At 37.9% G+C, this 21,110-nt stretch overlaps 1 protein-coding gene and 1 non-coding gene across 2 annotated transcripts in view; one reads left to right on the top strand and one right to left on the bottom strand.

Annotated features, from left to right (window-relative positions):
• Nucleotides 1-13,302, top strand: part of PPIL4 (peptidylprolyl isomerase like 4) — a 42,724-nt gene extending 29,422 nt beyond the window's left edge. Inside the window, exons 11-13 of the mRNA XM_031012544.2 lie at nt 763-859; nt 5,849-5,996; nt 12,445-13,302. Of these exons, the coding sequence (XP_030868404.1) occupies nt 763-859; nt 5,849-5,996; nt 12,445-12,696 (497 nt within the window). The 3' untranslated portion in view covers nt 12,697-13,302. The remainder of the gene's footprint in view (nt 1-762; nt 860-5,848; nt 5,997-12,444) is intronic.
• On the bottom strand, nt 1,198-1,259 carry LOC115935132 (U7 small nuclear RNA). Its single transcript, XR_004070834.2, has one exon. It is a non-coding gene; the product is annotated as a U7 small nuclear RNA (small nuclear RNA).
• Nucleotides 13,303-21,110: the final 7,808 nt, after the last annotated feature.

The raw sequence follows: 21,110 nt of genomic DNA, 5'->3' as shown, positions 1-21,110 counted from the left end.
GTAGGTCCTATTTTCCTGAAGGGATTTTTGGCACTTGGGAGGAATAAAGTTGCCCCTAAGTTAGAATTTCAAAGTAGAGACAGTTTGTCTTTGGTGCTATTACCCACCCTCTCCTCTCACAGCTGTTTGGTGATCTTCTGCACATCCCGCCCTCTTCTATTTGCCTGATGCTCTGTTGCCGTTTGGCAGCAGAGTATCTCTTGTTAAATCTTTTTTTTTTTGAAACGGAGTTTCACACTGTCGCTCAGGCTGGAGTGCAGTGGCACGATCTCGGCTCACTGCAACCTCTGCCTCCCAGGTTCACGCGATCCTCCTGCCTCAGCCTCCTGAGTAGATGGGATTACAGGCACACACTATCTCGTTAGATCTTTAAAAGGTCTCTTAAAGTCTCACTTCTCTCAAACTTAGGTCTTTCAGATCTTAAACTCAGGTCCCAAATCCTCAGTTTTCCATTGGACTTAATGTTCTCATGGGCTCAATGGCTCTACTTGAACACGGCATTTGTGTGTAATTTATTTGAAAGTTCGATGTTGTAATATTCACATATATCGTTAGGTGGCAGCATGTGGCTACCTAGCAAAAATGGATGTCTGATTTCAAATTAGTAATGGAGATGGAATTACTATGATTCTTTTGTTCCCTTTTTCTGTCTCTCAATATATGCCATTTATAAAATAGCTCTTATGCTTTTTATAAAATAATTATTGTTCTTGATTAGGTGGTTTTTTTACTAAGCTCTTTTTTTCTTTTCTTAATAAATAGGTGGCAAATACACCAAGAGTGATTTCAAGGAGTATGAAAAAGAACAGGATAAACCATCTAATTTGGTTCTGAAAGATAAAGTAAAGCCCAAACAGGAGTATCCTTACCAAGAATCAGTTAGTTAATATGTATTGACCATCTGCTATGTGTAGAGTACTGTGTGATGTGTTATGAAAAGTCACAAAAGCTATAGAAGACAAAGTTCCTGAATCCAGATTGTTTGTGAGGAAGTAACTTAGTTTATCATTATCTCTTTTCAAGATCTTACATATACTTTGCTTTTTCACTATACTCTAGTGTATGGAGAAAGTTAAGGTTGAAAGAAATCTGTAGCCTAATTCTTTTATTAATACTTTCCTACTCTAGGTTAAGTACTTTCCTACTTATCATATTCTCAGAAGATCTTCAGGTAAGATTTGTATTTTCTTTTTGAAGGGGGGCTTTCCTGCAAAAACCGGAAAGCCTACTAGACAAATTCTAAAAGAGCTGTAACACTAGCTTTGTATTTTCTATATGTAATTGTAGTGTTTTCTGTTCCTCATAATCTGAAATTTATTATTGCTAAGCTGATTCCTTTGTGCTAACTGCTGTTATGTTTAACTTCCTTACCTAGATAACAAAATCCTATTGTTCTCTGTTACAATGTTAGGTTACTTCTTTCGGTATAGTATATTGTAATTTCAACAACAAATATTTATTGGGCTTCTACTGAGTGCAAGAGTTCACTTTTGTAGGATTAAAAAGAAATCCATTGACTTGACCATTTACTTCAGGTTCTTCCAAGTTTTAGGTTGAGACATGTAAAAAGTAATGAAACATACTGTTTATATTATGACATTTAAATTGGTTCACTGATTTTTCCCATTATAAATATATCACTCCACACATTGCAAGAGTTATTTCTTTTGTGATTCTTTCTGGTAAATGGTGTCTTTGTTTCCTATTTTCTATTGGTATTTCAGGGATTTTTTTTCTACATATGTAGACATTTCTTTTCCAAGTACTCATCAAGAAAGATGAATATCAGGTTGACCTGGTCTATATTCATGTTTTAAGATGTGTTGATTGTCTGCAATGTATAAAGCATTGTGAGGTGTTAGAACTGGATAAAGTCTGAAGAAAGCTGATAAAATCAGCATAAGGAGAGACTTTCACATGCAGACAGATCAAATAAGAAGCTGAGATTTGGTCAGAAAAGATCAACATTCAAGGGCATATGATTGAAAGCTCAAAATCATAAAAGTTATGAATGGAATACATTTGATATTTATTTACCAAATCTTTGAGATTAAATTTAGGCTTATTACTAATAACTATAGCTGGAAGAAGGGGAATTTTAAGTTTTCTTTAATTTTAATTAATTGAAACAACCACACATATACCTATATGGAATAGTGTAGCTTCTAGCCTTTTGAAGTTGATGCAAAAGAGAGAAATGCAGTTAGGGGATAGTCTGATGTGCAGATAAATTGTCTTAAGTCAGTTAAGAAGGCATGGTGGCATCTACTTTATGGGCCTTAAGAGAAAGAGAAATTAGTGAAAGTATAGATTATTAATAAGAAGAATCAAAAATAGAAGTAGGAGAAGGAAATAACTTGGCCCAACTAGACCTCAGGGGAGAAATTGGAGAAAAGAGGGCAGTGAGCTCACAAATTTGTGTTTTATTCAAAGGGAGAGGGATTTGATGTCTTCTAAAAGTGTGGATTTTAGTGATAAGTACAAGATAGTGGGTAAGTGAGGAAGCAGGAGATATAACAAGTGTCTTGAGGGTATGACAAGTAATCAACAGATACTTAGTAAGCATCTGTCACATACTCAGTTTAGCAATGAAAGATATTCAGTTCCTGCCCACATAGAGCTTACATTTTGCTGTTGGAGTGGGGAAAAAAAACAGACATTAAATAATTACCATTCTAAATATGTCTAAATTATTGCAAATAAACATTGCAAAGAGATTTGGGACTCATAATAGGGGGCGAGAGGTTAGAGAATACCCTCAACACTGAAAAAAGTGACATTAAAGCTGTGACACTAATATGGGAGATAGGAGGGCTGAGTTGGAGTGCTGTCTTCTTTCGTATGATCCATCATTTAAGAAATAGGCTGGGTGCAGTGGCTCATGCCTGTAATCCCAGCAGTGTGGGAGGCCGAGATGGGAGGATTGCTTGAGCCCAGAAGTTTGAGAGCAGCCAGGGCAATATAGCGAGACCCGGTCTCCATTTTTTTTTCTTTAAAAAAAAAAAAAAATTGGCTGGGTGCAGTGGCTCATGCCTATAATCCCAGCACTTTGGGAGGCTGAGGCGGGCAGATCACCCGAGGTCGGGAGTTCAAGACCAGCCTGGCCAACATGCAAAAACTCCGTCTCTACTAAAAATACAAAAAATTAGCCCGGTGTGGTGGCGGATGCCTGTAATCCCAGCTACTCGGGAGGCTGAGGCAGGAGAATTGCTTGAACCCAGGAGGCAGAGGTTGTGGTGAGCCAAGATCGTGCCATTGTACTCCAGCCTGGGCAACAAGAGTGAAACTCCGTCTCAAAAAAAAAATTTTTAAAAAATACAGTTTTTGTCTAAACCCAATACAGTCACAGTACAATCATACACACACACACACACACACACACACACACACACACACACACCAAAAGATTAATAAAATAAAATTTTTTTAGGCATATACTGTATTTCTGTTTTTTTTTTTAAATGCTGTTGTGGCCCACTAAATAGATTTTATACCCCATTGATGGATTATAGTCATCAGTTTGAAAAACACTGGTCTGAGCCAGGCGCAGTGGCTCATGCCTGTAATCCCAGCACTTTGGGAGACTGAGGCAGGTGGATCACTTGAGGTCAGGAGTTTGAGACCAGCCTGGCCAACATGGCGAAACCCTGTCTCGACTAAAAATACAAAAATTAGCTGGGTGTGGTGGTGTGCACTTGTAATCACAGCTACTTGGGAGGCTGAGGCAGGAGAATTGCTTGAACCCTGGATGGGGAGGTTGCAGGGAGCCAAGATCGGACCACTGCACTCCAGCCTGGGCAACAGAGCAAGACTGAGTGCTCTGAAGAATTTGGACAGAGGGAGCAGCATGTGCAGAGCACACATTAGGATGAAATCATAGGTGGGAGCTATGGAATGTGTATCTGGAAAAGGCAAGATCCAGAAGATGCCCCGGAAACAGCGTAGCATAGTAAAAAGGGGGAAGTTGGAGATAATGGAGTCATAACCGAATGGTACGAGCTGACTAACCCTCTTTAGCCATCTCATGGGAAGCTAGGAGGGACAGTGTCTTTCATTTGATCTTATGTAGAAGTGAGACATTCCTGCGGAAAGTGTTGAGTTGTGGCTTTGTGAAGCAGACACGAGCCTCTAGTCCTGAGGGAAGTGTGTCTGCGTTTACTGTGGTCCCACATGTAATTAGCATAGCTCTGCCTGTTGGGCTTCCTCATAAGCTTTCTTTGGAAAACCACCATTCCAGCCCATGTCAGTCTTCCTCAAAATCCACCTTTGAGGTTGAGATTATTTTCAGCAGAAATCATAACTCTTTTATATTTTCTCTTATTCTATTATAGTGTATTTAAGAAAATGCTTATCTCTGAATTAAAACATTAAAACATTTTTAACACATTTAGATGAAATTTAAAAAGATTCACTCATAGCTTCATCACCTAGACACATGATACTTTTTATTTCTCCTTGTTTCTTTCAAGCCTTTGTCTTATGTAAAGTTATAATCGTTGTATGGTATATGTTGTTTTTGCTTTAAGCTTTTTTCATGTTAATTTTCATAAACACCTTTCTAGGGTTTTTTCTGTAGCATTTATCATTGTTGATAACTTCGTTTATAATATTGTATCTTGTTGAAGTACTATAATGCATTTAAGTATGTCTATTACTAGATATTTTGTTGTTCCTACTTTGCTACTAAAAGTAATACTATTATGCGTATTTTATATATATATATATATTTTTTTTTTTTTTTTTTTTTTTTTTTTGAGACTGAGTCCCCACTCTGTCACCCAGGCTGGAGTGCAGTAGGGCAACCTCGGCTCACAAAAGTCTCTACCTCCTGGGTTCAAATGATTTTCCTGCCTCAGCCTCCCGAGTAGCTGGGGTTATAGGTTGCGCCACCATGCCTGGCTAATTTTTGTATTTTTAGTAGAGATGGGGTTTCACCATATTGGCCAGGCTGGTCTCGAACTCCTGGCCTCGAGTGAGTCGCCCGCCTTGGCTTCCCAAAGTGCTGGGATTACAGGTGTGAGCCACCATGCCTGGCTTTTATGTATATTTTTGTTCATTTAACTGTATTCATAAATTCTTATTAGAATTTAAACATGATGGGCAGGTGTGGTGGCTCACGCCTGTAATCCCAGCACTTTGGGAGGCCGAGGCAGGTGGATCACGAGGTCAGGTGTTTGAGACCAGCCTGGCCAACATGGGGAAGCCCCGTTTCTACTAAAGACACAAAAAATTAGTCAGGCGTGGTGGCATGTGTCTGTAGTCCCAGCTACTCGGGAGGCTGAGGCAGGAGAATTGCTTGAACCTGAGAGGCGGAGGTTGCAGTGAGCCGAGATCATGCCACTGCACTCCAGCTCGGGCAACAGGTCAAGACTCCGTCTCAAGAAAAATAAGAAGAAGAAGAAGAATTTAAACATGATAACTCAATATGCATTGCTGAATTTCCTCTTGTGGGATTGGACTAAAAGAAGAGACATACAAATGTACCTGTTATCTTATATAGCTTTTCTGGGCATTGGAATTTATAATAATTTTTTCTAGTTAAAGATGTCCCTCATTTTCTAAATTTAAATTTTTTAAATTATTGACAAATACGTTTATTTTTTCCTCCTAATTTTTTTGCCTACTAGTCTTTATTTTAAGATTGTTTAGGATTAGGATTCTTTCCATTTCTCCTGACTATATAATGAAAGAAAATGTTAGTTTTGTTTTAGAAATGTACTCTATTCTTTTGAGATGCTTTTTTGCTTTAGTTACTTTTAGCCTTATGACCTCCTTTGTTTACCAGATCTTAAGTTTTGATGTCTTACCAGTATTATTTATCACATTTATCCTTAACTAACTACTGCAGTACAAAATACGATCTTATATTAGATGAGCAGGCCGAAGACTCAAAATCAAGTCACTCACACACAAGTAAAAAACACAAGAAGAAAACCCGTCACTGCTCTGAAGAGAAAGAAGATGAGGACTACATGCCAATCAAAAATACTAATCAGGTACCTCTAATGTTCAGACTTAGATGTGGAGAAATAAATACTTTATCCCTCTGTAAATGATGTCTTAGTGATATAATTTAGGAGGTAAGGGATAGTTCTAATCAGAGATGGGTTTGTTCCTAAGAAGCAGAATGGTTGCACTGGGGTATTGGATTTTAATTTCCAAAAATATTTATCACAAATGATAAAAGATCATTTTTGACATAACTTAATGTATCAAATACTTCCACACTGTGAAGCAAGAGTGATTTCCATACCTGTGGATACTCCTTTATTCCTATCAGAAACAAGTGTGGTTGTGCTGAAAAAGATTTTGTCATTTATCTGCTTAATTTATCACCAAGTGTTATGTATAGCACTTAAGGGCTCTTGAGATTTTACATCCTATAAAATATTTATATCCTGCCGTATTGTATATAAGAAAAACAGCACTGGTAATTAACTTTAGCATGCTAAAAGCTCTCCTGAACAGCACATTTAAAAAAAATAATAAAAATTCCCCAAAGAAAATTTATTGTGAAGAAAAGTGATTATTTCCAACCTGTGCTTTGGTTCTTAGTTAAATAAAAAACAATTTACAGGCTGGGTACGGTGGCTCACGCCTGTAATCCTAGCATTTTGGGAGGCCGAGGCAGGTAGATCGCTTGAGCTTAAGAGTTGGAGACCAGCCTGGGCAACATGGTGAAACCCCCATCTCGACAAAAAATACACACACACACACACACGCAACCCATCTCGACAAAAAATACACACACACACAATTGGCCAGGCGTGGTGGTGTGCACCTATGGTCTCAGCTACTTGGGAGCTTGGGAGGATCGCTTGAGCCCAGGAGGTAGAGGCTGCAGTGAGCCCAGATCATGCCACTGCCCTCCAGCCTGGACGACAGAGCCAGACCACGTCTCCAAAAAAAATTTTTTTTTTTTTTTTTTTACATCAGAGCTCCTTGCTTTTGTTTTACCACATAGAAACATTTATGCTGGGCCCTGGTGGATGAGAAGGATTTCAGTGGGCTGAGGTGAGAAGGGAGGGAATTTTAGATGGTGAGAATGTCAACCAAAGATGCAGAAATAGAGAAATGTAGTATGATAGGCAGAGTCAAGGATTTGCTGTCAGGAGAGCTAGGTTTACATTTCTATACTGCTGGCCATCAAAGTGACCTTGACAAGTTGTTTAACTTTCTGAGCCACAGTTTTATCCTCTGTGAAAAGTGAGAAATACTTCACAGGCATTTTGTTAAGATTCAGTGAAAAAAATGCGTGTGCAAACATTTTCTACACTGGTTATTGTTACTACTTTTTTTTTTTTTAACTGTTAAAGCAAATTACTAGTTATAGAGTTACTTGGAATAGTTTCTCTCTGTGGTTATGACATTAACTAGATTCATATTTCAGTTAAAGTGTTTCTTTTCTTTTTTTTTTTTGAGACGGAGTTTTGCTCTTGTTGCCCAGGCTGGAGTGCAATGGCGCAATCTCGGCTCACTGCAACCTCCGCCTCCTGGGTTCAAGCGATTCTCCTGCCTCAGCCTCCCGAGTAGCTGAGATTACAGGCACCTGCCATCATGCCTGGCTAATTTTTGTATTTTTACTAGAGATGGAGTTTCACCAAGTTGGCCAGGCTGGTCTCGAACTCCTGACCTCGTGATCTGCCCGCCTCAGCCTCCCAAAGTGCAGGGATTATAGGCGTGAGCCACCGCGCCCGGCCCTGTTTAATTTTTTTTTTTTTTTTAATGTTTTAAGGGTTGCTTTAACAATTTTTTGTTTTGTAGTTTTAAAAACTGTTTCCAAAGTGAAATCTACAAAATGGTACATTTAGAGAACCTAGCTTCCATTCTTGTTCCCTCCCCTTTTCCTTCTTCCCTCTGTGGGTAACTATTTTATGTGTTTTATGGGTTATTGATTTAAAAAAATTTAGCAAGTAAATATTTGATATATGTGGTTAGCTCTTTGCTATAATCCAGCAGAGATAGAATATCTTCTTTCTATAGTCCTTTAGCTGTTTAAGGATTGCCATCATTCATGCCTCATCCCGTTTTTAGGCCATACTTTTGTTGGTTCCTGCAAATATTTCTCACATGAATCGGTGGTGGTAATAAAAGCAGTAGTAGGCCAGGTGCAGTGGCTCATGCTTGTAATCCCAGCATGTTGGGAAGCTGAGGCAGGAGAATCACTTGATCCCAGAGTTCAAGACCAGCCTGGGCAACATAGGAGGCCCTGTCTCTATAAAAATTTTAAATAAAAGAAAAAAGTAGTAGTAGTTAATATTTTTTGGTCCTTACAATGTAAGGTGGGTTCTTTTATCCCCCTTTCACACAACAAAGTGAGAACAAAAAATTGTTACTTGCCCATAGTTTTACACAGCTAGTAAGTAGTGGAACCACAGTTTAGTTTCATAGTTGAAACTACTCTTAACTTGAAACATACTCCTAACTACTTTTGCTCGTCTTCTTACCTGGGGTATATTCTCATCAGTTTTCTTTCCTAAACTCTAATGTTCTTTTAATAAAATTTGTCCCATAGTATAATATTCCAATGTGATCTAATAGGAACACATCTCCTCCTTCTTAAATGTCTGTACTCTATTACTTTAGTCTGAGGTCACATCAGTCTTCTTTACTGGTGGCTGTATCACATTCCTATGAATGTTTAGCATGTTTTCCACTAAAAACTCTGAATTCTTTCCCCCTCCATGTGCTGCTTTTAGCTCCAGCTTTTCATCCTGCACTTGTACATGGAACCGTCCATGAATTTAAGCCTGAGATAAATAAACATTGGTGTGTTTGAGATAATCAGAGGTCTAAAAAATTTCAGACTGGTTGTGTTTTTTTTGTGTGAGTCTTTCTGATTCTGCTGTTTGATTACTTGAAACCTTACAGTAGCAAATATCCTTCTCATTTTGCATGGAGTAAAAGCATCAAGATTTTGGGGGAATGCTATTAGTATTTTTTAAAAGATTTTAAGGCAATTTTAAGTTTAAATTTTAAGGCAATATTAACTGTAAAATTATTAAATTCTGAATAATGATCTCCTAACTTCTCCCCTTAAAGTATATTAAATTTTAAAAAGTTTTGTACTTTGATTTAATGATATAGCTACATTAATTTTCTCTTCTTTCTAATAAAACTCAGCATCAGTATTTAAGATTTTAATGGCCCCCCGATTTTTTATTATTTTGTTTTTTATTTTTTAAAATTCATTAAAGAGAATTTTCAGTACTAGACAAATTTTAGCTATAGTTCATATTTTCCTGTTTGTCGGTGTTTTGCTTAGTGAGTCTGGTTTCCCAAAAGTATTTTAACTTATTTCTTCAAATTCTTTGTTTTTTATTGAGTAGCTAGCCTTACTAATCAATTCGAAAACGTTTGTTTAATTTTCCACCTCATGTCTTAATTCCAGAGATGGTTTTTGTGTTGTTGAGGTTTGGGTTTTACTGGGGTTACAGGAAATGAGTATTCAGCTGGGGGTTGCCTTGCTGAGAAGTATTCATGCTGGTTGTCAGTTTTCCACTGGGGTTTTCATAGTGTTTGTATTCTTGACTACTTTTGCTGTCATTTTAGTGATTTAATGTTATCTTGGTGACTAAGATTTAACCAGATCTTTGATTTAGTCCCAGAGACCTGAGCAAGGATAGCTTTTAATTAGATTAGACTTTTTTTGATTACTTATTTCAAGTCATTTGCTAGGTTAATTGCTTTAAATTGGCCATTTTGTGTTCTTCATTTTTTCTTTTCTTTTTTTGCCACATGGTAGTTTAATCATCTTATGTTTTAAATGTATAAATAATATAACTTTTAAAAATTCATACTGGAAAGGACCTAGAGCTTATCTAATTCATTTATCTCACTTCAGATATGAAGATACTGATCCCATAGGCCCTTAGGCCTTTATAGTGGGAGAGCTAGAATTTTAACATTTATTTGGTTCAGTCAGGTGTTGGATTTTTTCCCCATTATTCTGTACCACTCCCCCCTTTTTAATTTTGGATGTCAAGTTAAATTATCTCCAACCTGTGCAGATCTCTTGAGTCTCAGTTTCCCTATTTCTAGAATGAGGATATTGCACTCCTAAAGCTCTTAGCACTGTGTTAGCATGTACTTGGAGGATCTCCTCTTACATGGCTTCATTCAGCCACTTTAACTTTTCCCCTTCATACATACAGGGCTCGTTTTCCCTTGCTTTTCAGTTTTCACTGACACTACTTTCATTAGCCTTCTTGCAGCCCATTCAGACCCAAGCTCACTTACCCTTTGAGGCTCATCTGAAATCCTAACTTCTCCATGAAACCTTCTCTAATTATTCTAACCTTAAGAGTACTTGTTTGACACATCTCCTAAATGTCAAAGACTATTTGAACCCAGATCTACCTGACTTCAAAGCTTGTGTAGCTTTGAAAACTGCTCCCAAGTAGGAGTGATTTTAAAGTTTCAGTCCAATTCAAATATTCAGCTTCCTCAAATTTTTAAAAGAATGAAGTGCTACATAATCTTTTATCTCTTCTATTTTAAATACTCAAAGCACTTAAGTGCCCATTTGTATAATAATATACTGAGGATTTTATAAATTTATACATCAGCCAGCAGTCTCGGCATTTTAAAAGTTTGTCTCAACCAATACAGAAATAAGTACAAGATGTACAGATATAGTAGTATATGAATATTTCTATTTTGTATATGTTATAGGAAGCACAAAAATTCTTTTATCTCAGAATGTCATATTTTACTAGAAAATTGATGGTAAAGGGCTAAACCAAAATGCCTACTCATTTTTTCTACCTCAGGGACTCTTTTAATATGACAAGAACTATTGGGATTGTGTGGAAAATCACAAATCAGTTTATAATACTGTATTCCACACTGTGATTATTACTATAACAATCCTGTTACATCTGTTTTCACATACTGTCAAACTCAAGGTGTACAGTATCTAGACAGTATATGGAATAACTAATAATTTGCTTAAAACCCAGTCCTTAACCATGGGTATTCATCACTCTGAATTTTAAGCCTTGACATTTATGTCTGCTACAGTGGTATCTGGTGGTAGAGTTGAGACACTTGGGAGTTTAGTCCTTAGAATTTTCCTTTCCTTTGGGCAGTCTTAAGAAAGTTAAATTTTACAAAGTATCTCTTGAAAGAGCATTGGCTCTGGTCTAAGAGTAGAATTAAATGTAGCAATTTTAGTATCTTTTGGGCAAGGGATTCTACCAGTGTTTAAAAACTCATTTTAAAGAAATATAATAATTTTAACATAAGCCTAATCAGCTGAGTCAGGTGGCTCATGCCTGTAATCCCAGTACTTTGGGAGGCCGAGGTGGGAGGGGATCACTTGAACCCAGGAGTTTGAGACCACCCTGGGCAACATGGCGAAACCCCGTCTCTACAAAAAAATACAAAAATTAGCCAGGTGTGATGGCACATGCCTGTGGTCTCAGCTACTTGGGAGACTGAGGTGGGAAGGATCGGTTGAGCCTAGGAGGTTGAAGCTACAGTGAGCCATGATCGTACCACTGCATTCCTCCCTGGGAGACAGCAAGACCTTGTCTCAAAAAAAATTCTCCTCTCTAGCTTCTGTGTTTCTAAACATGGAAGATGTATTTGAACATCTGGAGAGGAGCTGTTATAAAATAAAACACTTTAAAAATTAATTGCTCAGACCCAAGTGTACATTATCCATTTTCTTTTTTTGAGATGGAGTTTCGCTCTTGTTGCCCAGGCTGGAGTGCAGTGGGGGCAATCTTGGCTCACCGCAACCTCTGACTCCCAGGTTCAAGCAGTTCTCCTGCCTCAGCCTCCCGAGTAGCTGGGATTACAGGCATGCGTCCCCACACCTGGCTAATTTTGTATTTTTAGTAGAGTTTCTCCATGTTGGTCAGGCTGGTCTTGAACTCCTGACCTCAGGTGATCCATCCACCTCAACCTCCCAGAGTGCTGAGATCACAGACGTGAGCCACTGCACCCAGCCTCCATTTTCTTATTTAAGACTTACTGATTTGTCTAAGATCTCTTCCTGCTAAGTTATTTCAATGATATCTTCTTATAGGATTCTTATGGGAATTTTAGTAGTTTCATTGCAGATCAATAATGGGACCACGTTTTGGGGAGTGAAGGGTGGGGAGCTGGGAATAAGACTATACATAATCAGAATTTCTGATATTGCAGATTGCTCTAAAGACATGTTCTGATTTCAGTTGAGCTATTTCAGTTCCATATTTTTGAAGCTGATCCTTTGTTTCAGCCAAAATAGTAGATACAAATCAATGACGTTAAACCTTTTTCTGAATTGTTTTATTGCTTTGTAATTTACAAGATTCTTGACATTAGTGGTAGTGTTCACATTTAAGCTGTTATAACAGCCTTCTAATGGTAGACTTTTCTAAGTTTTATTAATTGAAAATGCCCACAAAATAATTATTTTACTGATTCACTTGTAATTCTCCCTTCCTTTGACAGGATATCTATAGAGAAATGGGGTTTGGTCACTATGAAGAAGAAGAAAGCTGTTGGGAGAAACAAAAGAGTGAAAAGAGAGACCGAACTCAGAACCGAAGTCGTAGCCGATCTCGAGAGAGGGATGGCCATTATAGTAATAGTCATAAATCAAAATACCAAACAGATCTTTATGAAAGAGAAAGGAGTAAAAAGAGAGACCGAAGCAGAAGTCCAAAGAAGTCCAAAGATAAAGAAAAATCTAAGTATAGATGAAAGATGAAGAGGCAGAATTGAGAGGCTAACATATTTACTCTTGTCTAACTTAAGAGTGCCAGGAAAGCAGATGCTTAGATTTTGTGTCAAAGCTTGTTATTTTTTTCGTACTAGGATTATGGTCTTTAGATTAATACTGATTATATAGAGCACGGAAAGATAAAGAATTGAACATTTTCTTTGTATACTTTTTTACACTAATTTTATTGTTATACATAAATGGTAGTCTTCATTTTTGAAGTCTTACATTTTCACTCTTTTTTTAATGAAGTATTTCATACTACAAAAATACATAAACTTATATATAAAGGGATAATAAATGTAAATATCTGTGTACTCATCAGCCAGCTTTAGATACAGAATGTTGTCGACATTTTGGAAGTTCCCTAAGGCCTTCTCCCTCTCAAATAATTATTTGGAATTTTGTGTTTGTCATTTGCCTATTATAGTTTTACAACATACGTATGTATCCGTAAGTGAAATGTTAATTTTGTATGTTTCTGAATTTTATATAAATGGCAAAATGTTTACTTCTGTGACTTTCTTTCATTTTTATTGCTATATAGTATTATATAAATATACTACAACTTATTCATTCTTGATGGACATTTGAGTTTTGTTTATTTATTTTTGTTTTTGCTGTTGAAACAATGCTGCTGTGAACATTGTATCTAGGAGTTATATTGCTTGATATATTGATAAAATAATGCCAAATTTGTGTTCTGAAGTGGCTGTACTAGTTTATACCTCTCTTGGCACTGTGAGTTACCTTTGTTTCATAGCATCTCCAACACTTAAGTTCAGACTTAAAAATTTGCCAACCTAGTGGATGTTAAGTGGTATCTACCTGTGATTTCCAGCAAGATTACTGTTATCTCTGTTCTTCCATGTGTAAGATGTCATTTTTTTCCTGGCTGCTTTTAAGGTTTTCTATCACTGGTTGTAAGAAGTTTGATTATGATGGGCTTGCTGTAGTTTTTTTTTTTTTTCACGTTTCTGCTGCTGCAGCTATTGTACCTGTGGGTTTATGGTTTTCATAGAATTTGGAAATTGGGGGGCATTTTTTCTTCTATTATGGTTTTTGTCTCTCTGCTTCTCTCATGCTTCTCCTGGGGCTCTGATGACTTGGATGTACGTTAGGCCCCTCAAAATTTTCTCCCAGTATGCTGATTCTGTTCAGCTTTTTTAAAAGCCTTTTTCTCTCTGTGTTTCATGTTGGGTAATTTCCAGTGCTGTGTCCTCATTGTTTATTAATCTTTCTGTCTAGAGTATCTAATTTCCTTTTAATCGTATCCAGGTATTTTTCACCTCCGACATATTTTTAGTCTTTAGAAGTTCTATCTGGGTCTTTATCTCCCATGTGTCTCCTTCACATGCTCATGCCTTCCTCTATTTTTTTTTTTTTTTAACATCTGGAGTGTATTGATAATAGCTGTTTCAATGTGCTTGCCCATTCTGTCATCTGCATCATTTCTGGTCTGTTTCTATTGACTGATTCCCACCCTACCCCAACCCCCACCCTGCCCATATTGGATTGTAACTTCCTTCATTACATGCCTGGTAATTTCTGTTTTTAATATTGGGTGCTGGAGTTCTTTTAAGTATCTTGAACTCTGTTTGGGGACATAAAGTTACTTGGAAACAATCCGATCATTTTATAGCTTGCTTTTAAGCTTAATAAGACAGGACTGGGACAGCCTTTAGTTTAGGGCTAATTTGACCCACTACAAAGGTAATACCGTTCTGAATAATCATCCTGGTTACACGGTTTCTGCATTCTGTCTGTTGGGAATATGAAATATTCTGAGCCCTATTGAGCTCCCAGTTGTATCTCCTGTTCCTTACCTCACATGCATACACTGCTTGGTGTTTAGCTGAAGACTTAAAGGAAACCCAATATTCTGCCCTGCAAATCTTACCTTGGCTCCCCTAAATTCTCTACCCAGGGAGGTTTCCGTCCCTAGCCTTAGTGCCACAGCTTAGAAACCCCATGTAGAAGCTTGTGCAATTATAGGGCTTTCTTTGTTTTCCATCTCTCAGGAGTCACTGTCCTGCACTGGCTTTTGTCTAACATCTGAAAAACTTCCTTGTATACATTTTATATAGGTTTTAGTTTAAGGTGGAGAAGGTAAATCGTGCCTCTGCTACTCCATTTTGACTAGAGTGGAAGTTAACTTTGTATTTCCTAAATGTTAATGAGGCTGAGCATCTTTTCCCATGTTTATTATTCATTCCTTATTGCTCTCTGTGAAAAGCTTGTTTCATGTCTTTTGCCCATTTATATAGTAGTAGATTGTTGTCTTTTTATACTTAATAGATTGTGGATACTAAGAATAAGTTAAGGAGTGCTGTCTCTCTCTCCTTCCCTCTGTCTGTTCTCTTGGAAGAAAAGAAAAACATTTAAATTAATCTGTTCCTTAAAAGCTGGATAGAGCTTGCCTATAAAATTGTCTGAACTTTGCATTTTTTTGTGAGAAAATTTCTTAACTATTGATTAGGTTTCAAAAATTATAGAATCATTAGCCTTTCTATTTCTTTAATGTTAGTCATTTTTATTACATTTTTCTGGGAATTTGTTTTCATTGAAGTTTTTATTTTTTGATAGCATTGCGCATAGTTTAGCTAGATTTTTCTATCCTGCTTTGTTGATGAATGTCCTTATGTTTTAGTGTGTCTCATAAACAGCATATAGCTAGATGATGATGATGATGATTATTATTATTATTTTGAGACGGAGTCTCACTCTGTCACCCAGGCTGGAGTGCAGTGGCGCAATCTCAGCTTACTGCAACCTCCACCTCCTGGGTTCAAGCGATTCTACTGCCTCAGCTTGCTGAGTAGCTGGGCCTACAGGTGCTTGCCACCAGGCCCGGCTAATTTTTTTTTTTTTTTTTAGTAACAGGGTTTTCACCATATTGGCCAGGCTGGTCTGGAACTCCTGACCTTCTGATCTGCCCACCTCAGCCTCCCAAAGTGCTGGGATTACAGGCATGAGCCACTGCACCCGGCCAATTATTTTTGAATCTAATCTGAACTTCAACTGGTTAGTTGAGTGCATTTTTATGTGTACTGATGTATTTGCATTTATTCCTTGCCACCTTATTTTGTGCTTTTTATGTTTTCTTCTTCCACTCTTTTTTTTTCTTTTGGAATCAAAAATGTTTTTTAATTCCACCCTCACCCCTCTGCCCCCTCTTCTTTGTTTTGGGGGAATTTCCTTGGAATATTACATCCGTACTTAAAAAGTATAATGTTATATCTTTATCTTCCTCTCTAATTGAGAGTCTTGGAACTCTCCAAGTCACCCCTCTTGCAACTTTCGTGTTACAATCATTCAGTATTTTAGTTATAGCTTGTGATTTTTCACCTTAAAATTAGACCTTGAGCTGGACTCAGTGGTGCACACCTGTAGTTCTGGCTCCTGAATGGCTGAGGCCGGAGGATCCCTTGAGGCCAGGAGTTAGAGGCTGCAGTGCACTGCGATTGTGCCTGTGACTAGCCTCTGTACTCCGGCCGGGGCAACATAGACACCATCTGTTAGAAAAAAAACTAGACCTTGTGATTATTACTGTTTTTGTACAGATAATTGTTGGTTTAGATTTACTTTATATGTTAGAAGTGTTTGTTTATTCATTATTATTCTCACATCTCAGACCTTTCACCTAGGATAATTTTCCTTCTTTCTGAAGCACATCCTTTGATGTTCCTCTAGTGACATCTGTTGATGGCAAACTCTCAGTTTACATTTATCAAAAATATTTTCAATTCATTCTATAAAGTTGATTTTATATGTACGTAATTCTAAGTTGAGGTGTGTCTTTTTTTTCCCCCAGTACTTTGAAGAATTAGTCTACTATCTTTTTACTTTTGTTACTACTGGGGAGAAATCTTTTGTCATTCCAAATGTCATTCTTTTGGATATAATGTGACTTTTCTTTATGATTGCTTTTTTGCTGTGGTTAAACTTTCAATTTTGAAATCAGTTGTAGATTGGCATGCAATCATAAGAAATAATACAGAGAGAACCTGTGTACCCTTTGCCTAGTTTCTTCCAGTGATACCATCTTGTAAGATTCTAGTATGGTATCACAACCTAGATGCTGACATGGACACAGTGGAGATACAGAAAATTTCCATCACTACAAGGACCCCTCTTGCTGTCCTTTTATAGCCACGTCTACTTCCCTGCCACTTCTGTTTTCTCCTTCACCTCTGTCAACCACTGATATGTTCTCCATTCCTATAATTATGTCATTTCAAGGATTTTATATAAGTGGAATTCTGTATTATGTAGCCTTTTGGGGAGCCACTCATAATCCGGAAATACATAATCCCAAATGCCATGATCATGAAGGTTGAAACCCTGATAATCATAATCCCAAATATGTAATTCTGGAAAGAATAATTTTAAAAACCTTTAAAAGATATTTATTTACATTTTGTTTGTTTTGAGATGGAGTCTTACTCTTTCCCAGGCTGTAGTGCAGTGGCACGGTCTCAGCTCACTGCAACATCTACCTCCCAGGTTCGAGTGATTCTCCTGCCTCAGCCTCCCAAGCAGCTGGGACTACAGGTGTGTGCCACCACGCCCGGCTAATTTTTGTATTTTTAGTAGAGATGGGGTTTCACCATGTTGGCCAGGCTGGTCTCAAACCCCTGACTTCAGGTTATTAACTTTCTTTTTTTTTTTTTTTTTTTGAGATGGAGTCTTGCTCTGTCACCCAGGCTGGAGTGCAGTGGCGCAATCTCGGCTCACTGCAAGCTCTGCCTCCCGGGTTCACGCTATTCTCCTGCCTCAGCCTCCCGAGTAGCTGGGACTACAGGCACCCGCCACCGCGCCCAGCTAATTTTTTTTGTATTTTTAGTAGAGACGGGGTTTCACTGTGTTAGCCAGGATGGTCTCGATCTCCTGACCTCGTGATCTGCCTGCCTCAGCCTCCCAAAGTGCTGGGATTACAGGCGTGAGCCACCGCACCCGGCTGATTATTCACATTTTTAAAAGAGGATTTGAGAAATACAAACACAGGCCACTTTACAAAATAAAATAGGCAACAATAACATACATATGTTTGCAAGCATAAGCAGTTCTCAGCTCTACTAATGACAGTCACATGGGTATGACAGTTATGAACAGATGAGTGGTATTTATAAAGAAATAGGTCAAAAACGGAAATGTATCAATGCATAGCCCTATGGTTGGTAATTGTGTATGCTCAGCTTTGTAACTGCAGTCATTTGAAATACTTTAAGAACAACCAGTGTCTTCCACCGGCTTCACTCAGATGCTAATCTCTGGAAACACTTGCACAGACACACTCAAAACACTAATAAGTTTCTAGGTGTTCCTTAATCCAATCAACTTGACACTAAAATTAAGTCCCAAAGAACACCTCTTATCAACTCAGCACCCATACATACCTCCTTAAACCATACTTAATTTCCAAATAAAGACAATGAGAAAGTTGTAGTTCTACCTGTCATGATGCCAGTATCCTCTGATTGTGATTTTTGGGATTTTAGACATTATGGATTTTAGATTAGGCATTTTGATCTTTTGGGATTTCACCATTCAGGATTAAGGTGTTCGAGATTGTGTCTTACAGGATTATAAACCAAACCCCTTTTTGGGATTGGGTTTGTTTCGCCCCAGTCAGCCTTATTCTTCATAGATTCTTCCAGGTTGTTGCTGTATCAATAGTTCACTTTTATTTTATTTTGTTTTATTTATTTATTTGAGATGGAGTCTCGCTGCCCAGGCTGGAGTGCAGTGGCGCCATCTCAGCTCACTGCAACCTCTGCCTCCTGGGTTCAAGCAATTCTTCTGCCTCGGTCTCCCTAGTAGCTGGGATTATAGGCGCGCACCACTATGCCTGGCTAATTTTTGTATCTTTAGTAGAGACGGAGTTTTGCCATGTTGGCCAGGCTGGTCTCAAACTCCTGACCTCAGGTGATCCACCCGCCTCCGCCTCCCAAAGTGCTAGGATTACAGGTGTGAGCCACTGTGCCTGGCCAATAGTTCACTTTTATTGTTGAGTAGTATTTCATGGTATGAATATACTGTAGTTTGTTTAACCATTCACCCATTGAAGGACATCTGGGTTGTTTAGTTTGGGACCATAATGAGTAAAGCTGCTGTTAGTTTCTTTGTGAACACAGTCTTCATTTCTTCTGGATAACTGCCCAGTAGTGCAGTTGTTAGGTCATATGATAATTGCATATTTAAAGAAACTGCTGAACTGTTTTCCAGGGTGAGTCAGACTGCTTTACATTCCCACCAAGAACATATGGGCGATCCACTTCATTCGCATTCTCAACAACATTTAGTTGTGTCTCTGTGTTTTCTTTTAGGCATTCTGGTAGGTATATAGTGATAGATATATAACTTACTCTGGTTTTAATTTTTATTTTTTTAATTGGTAATGTTGTTGAGTGTCTTTTCATGTACTCATTTTGCCATCTGCATATCCTGTTAGGTGAAATGTTACTTTATATCTAATTGGATTTTTAGGTTTTTTTTATTTTTGAGTTTTGAGAGTTCTTTATGTATTCTACATACTAGTTCTTTGTCAGATATGTTGCTTGCAGCTGTTTCCTCCCAATGTATAGCTTGTCTTTCTTTTTTTTTCTTTTTTAAGACAGTCTCCCTCTGTCACTCAGGCTGGAGTACAGTGGTGAGATCACAGTTCACTGCAGCCTCAACTTCCAGGGCTCAAGCAATCCTCCCACTTCAGCCTCTTAGTAGCTGGGACTACAGGTGCCTGCCACCACAGCCAGCTAATTTTTTTTTTATTATTATTAGTGGAAACGAGGTCCCTATGTTGCCCAGGCTGGTCTCAAACTCCTGGTCTCAAGCAGTTCTCCCGCTTTGGCCTCCCAAAATTGCTGGGATTACAGGTATGAGTCACCATGCCTAGCCTCCAATGTATGGCCTGTCTTTTAATAGAGTTTTGTAGAGTACAAGATTTTAATTTTTCTACAGTTTATCAGTTTTTCCTTTTATGGATTGTGCTTTTGGTGTCAAAAGTAAGAACTCTGCCGAGCACTAGCTTCCGAAATTTTTCTCATACTTTTAATTTTTTTAAAAAAATTCTCTAGTTTTACATTTAAGTCTGTGATCCATTTTGAGTTTTTTTTTTTTACTTATGAACATCCACTTGTACTGGGACTATTTGTTGAAAAAGGTCTCTGGCTGCTTTTAAGGTTTTCCTTTGTCTTCGGTATTCTAGAATATTCCACTATAATGTGTCTAGATAGGGATTTCCTTTATCTTTCTTGTTATATCCTGTGTCTGATGGCTTCATGTTTTTTATTATTCTGGAAATTTCTCTGCCATTTTTTCTTCAAATAGTCTCTCTCCACATTCTATCTGTTATTTCCTTTTGTAATCTTAGTCAGTTTTATGTAAGGCTTTCTCCTCTTGTTCTTTGTATCTTAACTCATATTATCCAGATAGTGCATTCTGAATAATTGTTTCAGGTCTATATTCCAGGTCACCCATTCTTTTTCACATAAGCCCAGTCTCCTATTTAACCCATCCACTGAATTTTTAATTTCAGTAATTTTTTTTTTTTTTGGAGTTCTGTTTGATTCTTTCTTGAATTTGCCTGGTTATTTTTGATTTTCTGTTGTTCTTTGCTCATTTATTTCCACTCTGTTTTATTTACATAATTATATTGTTTCTGATAATTCCAGTATCTTAACTTCTTAAGAATTAAAAAAGTTTTCCTGCTGACCCTTGTGCATACTGGCTTATTTCCTTGTGTGTTTCAGATTTTTTTTCCCCTTAAATTGGGAGGACATACTTTGGGACTCCTAAGTTACCTAAAATGAAGATGCTTTTCTCCAGAGAGGATGCATATTTACCTTTCAGACTCCAGGTGATGCAGTCACTTGGGGCCACTTTCATTTGTGGCTTGGAATTTCCATGTGCAAGCATAATGTATTTTTGAACCCTAGACCTTGATGAAAGTTGACAAAATATCAGGGAAAACATATCTAGCATTAAGATCTCCCATCTATACCCCCATCATTGCAGAACTGGGTAAAACGCAGGTGTTGTTTTTTTGTTTTTTGTTTTTTTGAGATGGAGTCTTGCTCTGTCACCCAGGCTGGAGTGCAGTGGTGCGATCTCGGCTCATTGCAACCTCCGCCTCCACCTCCCGGGTTCAAGCGATTCTCCTGCCTCAGCCTCCCGAGTAGCTGGGACTACAGGTGCCTGCCACCACGCCTGGCTAATTTTTGTATTTTTAGTAGAGACGGGGTTTCACCATATTGGCCAGGCTGGTCTCGAACTCCTGACCTTGTGATCCGCCCGCCTCGGCCTCCCAAAGTGCTGGAATTACAGCTGTGAGCCACCAGCCTTAGTGGTTTTTTTCCTAGCCCAGTCTTATCTCTGACGAACTTGCTTTAGGTGA

Source organism: Gorilla gorilla, chromosome 5 (genome assembly GCF_029281585.2).
Source record: "Gorilla gorilla gorilla isolate KB3781 chromosome 5, NHGRI_mGorGor1-v2.1_pri, whole genome shotgun sequence".
In the NCBI taxonomy this organism is placed as follows: Eukaryota; Metazoa; Chordata; class Mammalia; order Primates; family Hominidae; genus Gorilla; species Gorilla gorilla.
The sequence above is the reverse complement of the archived record's forward strand: the minus strand, read 5'-3'. Positions and strand labels throughout refer to the sequence as shown.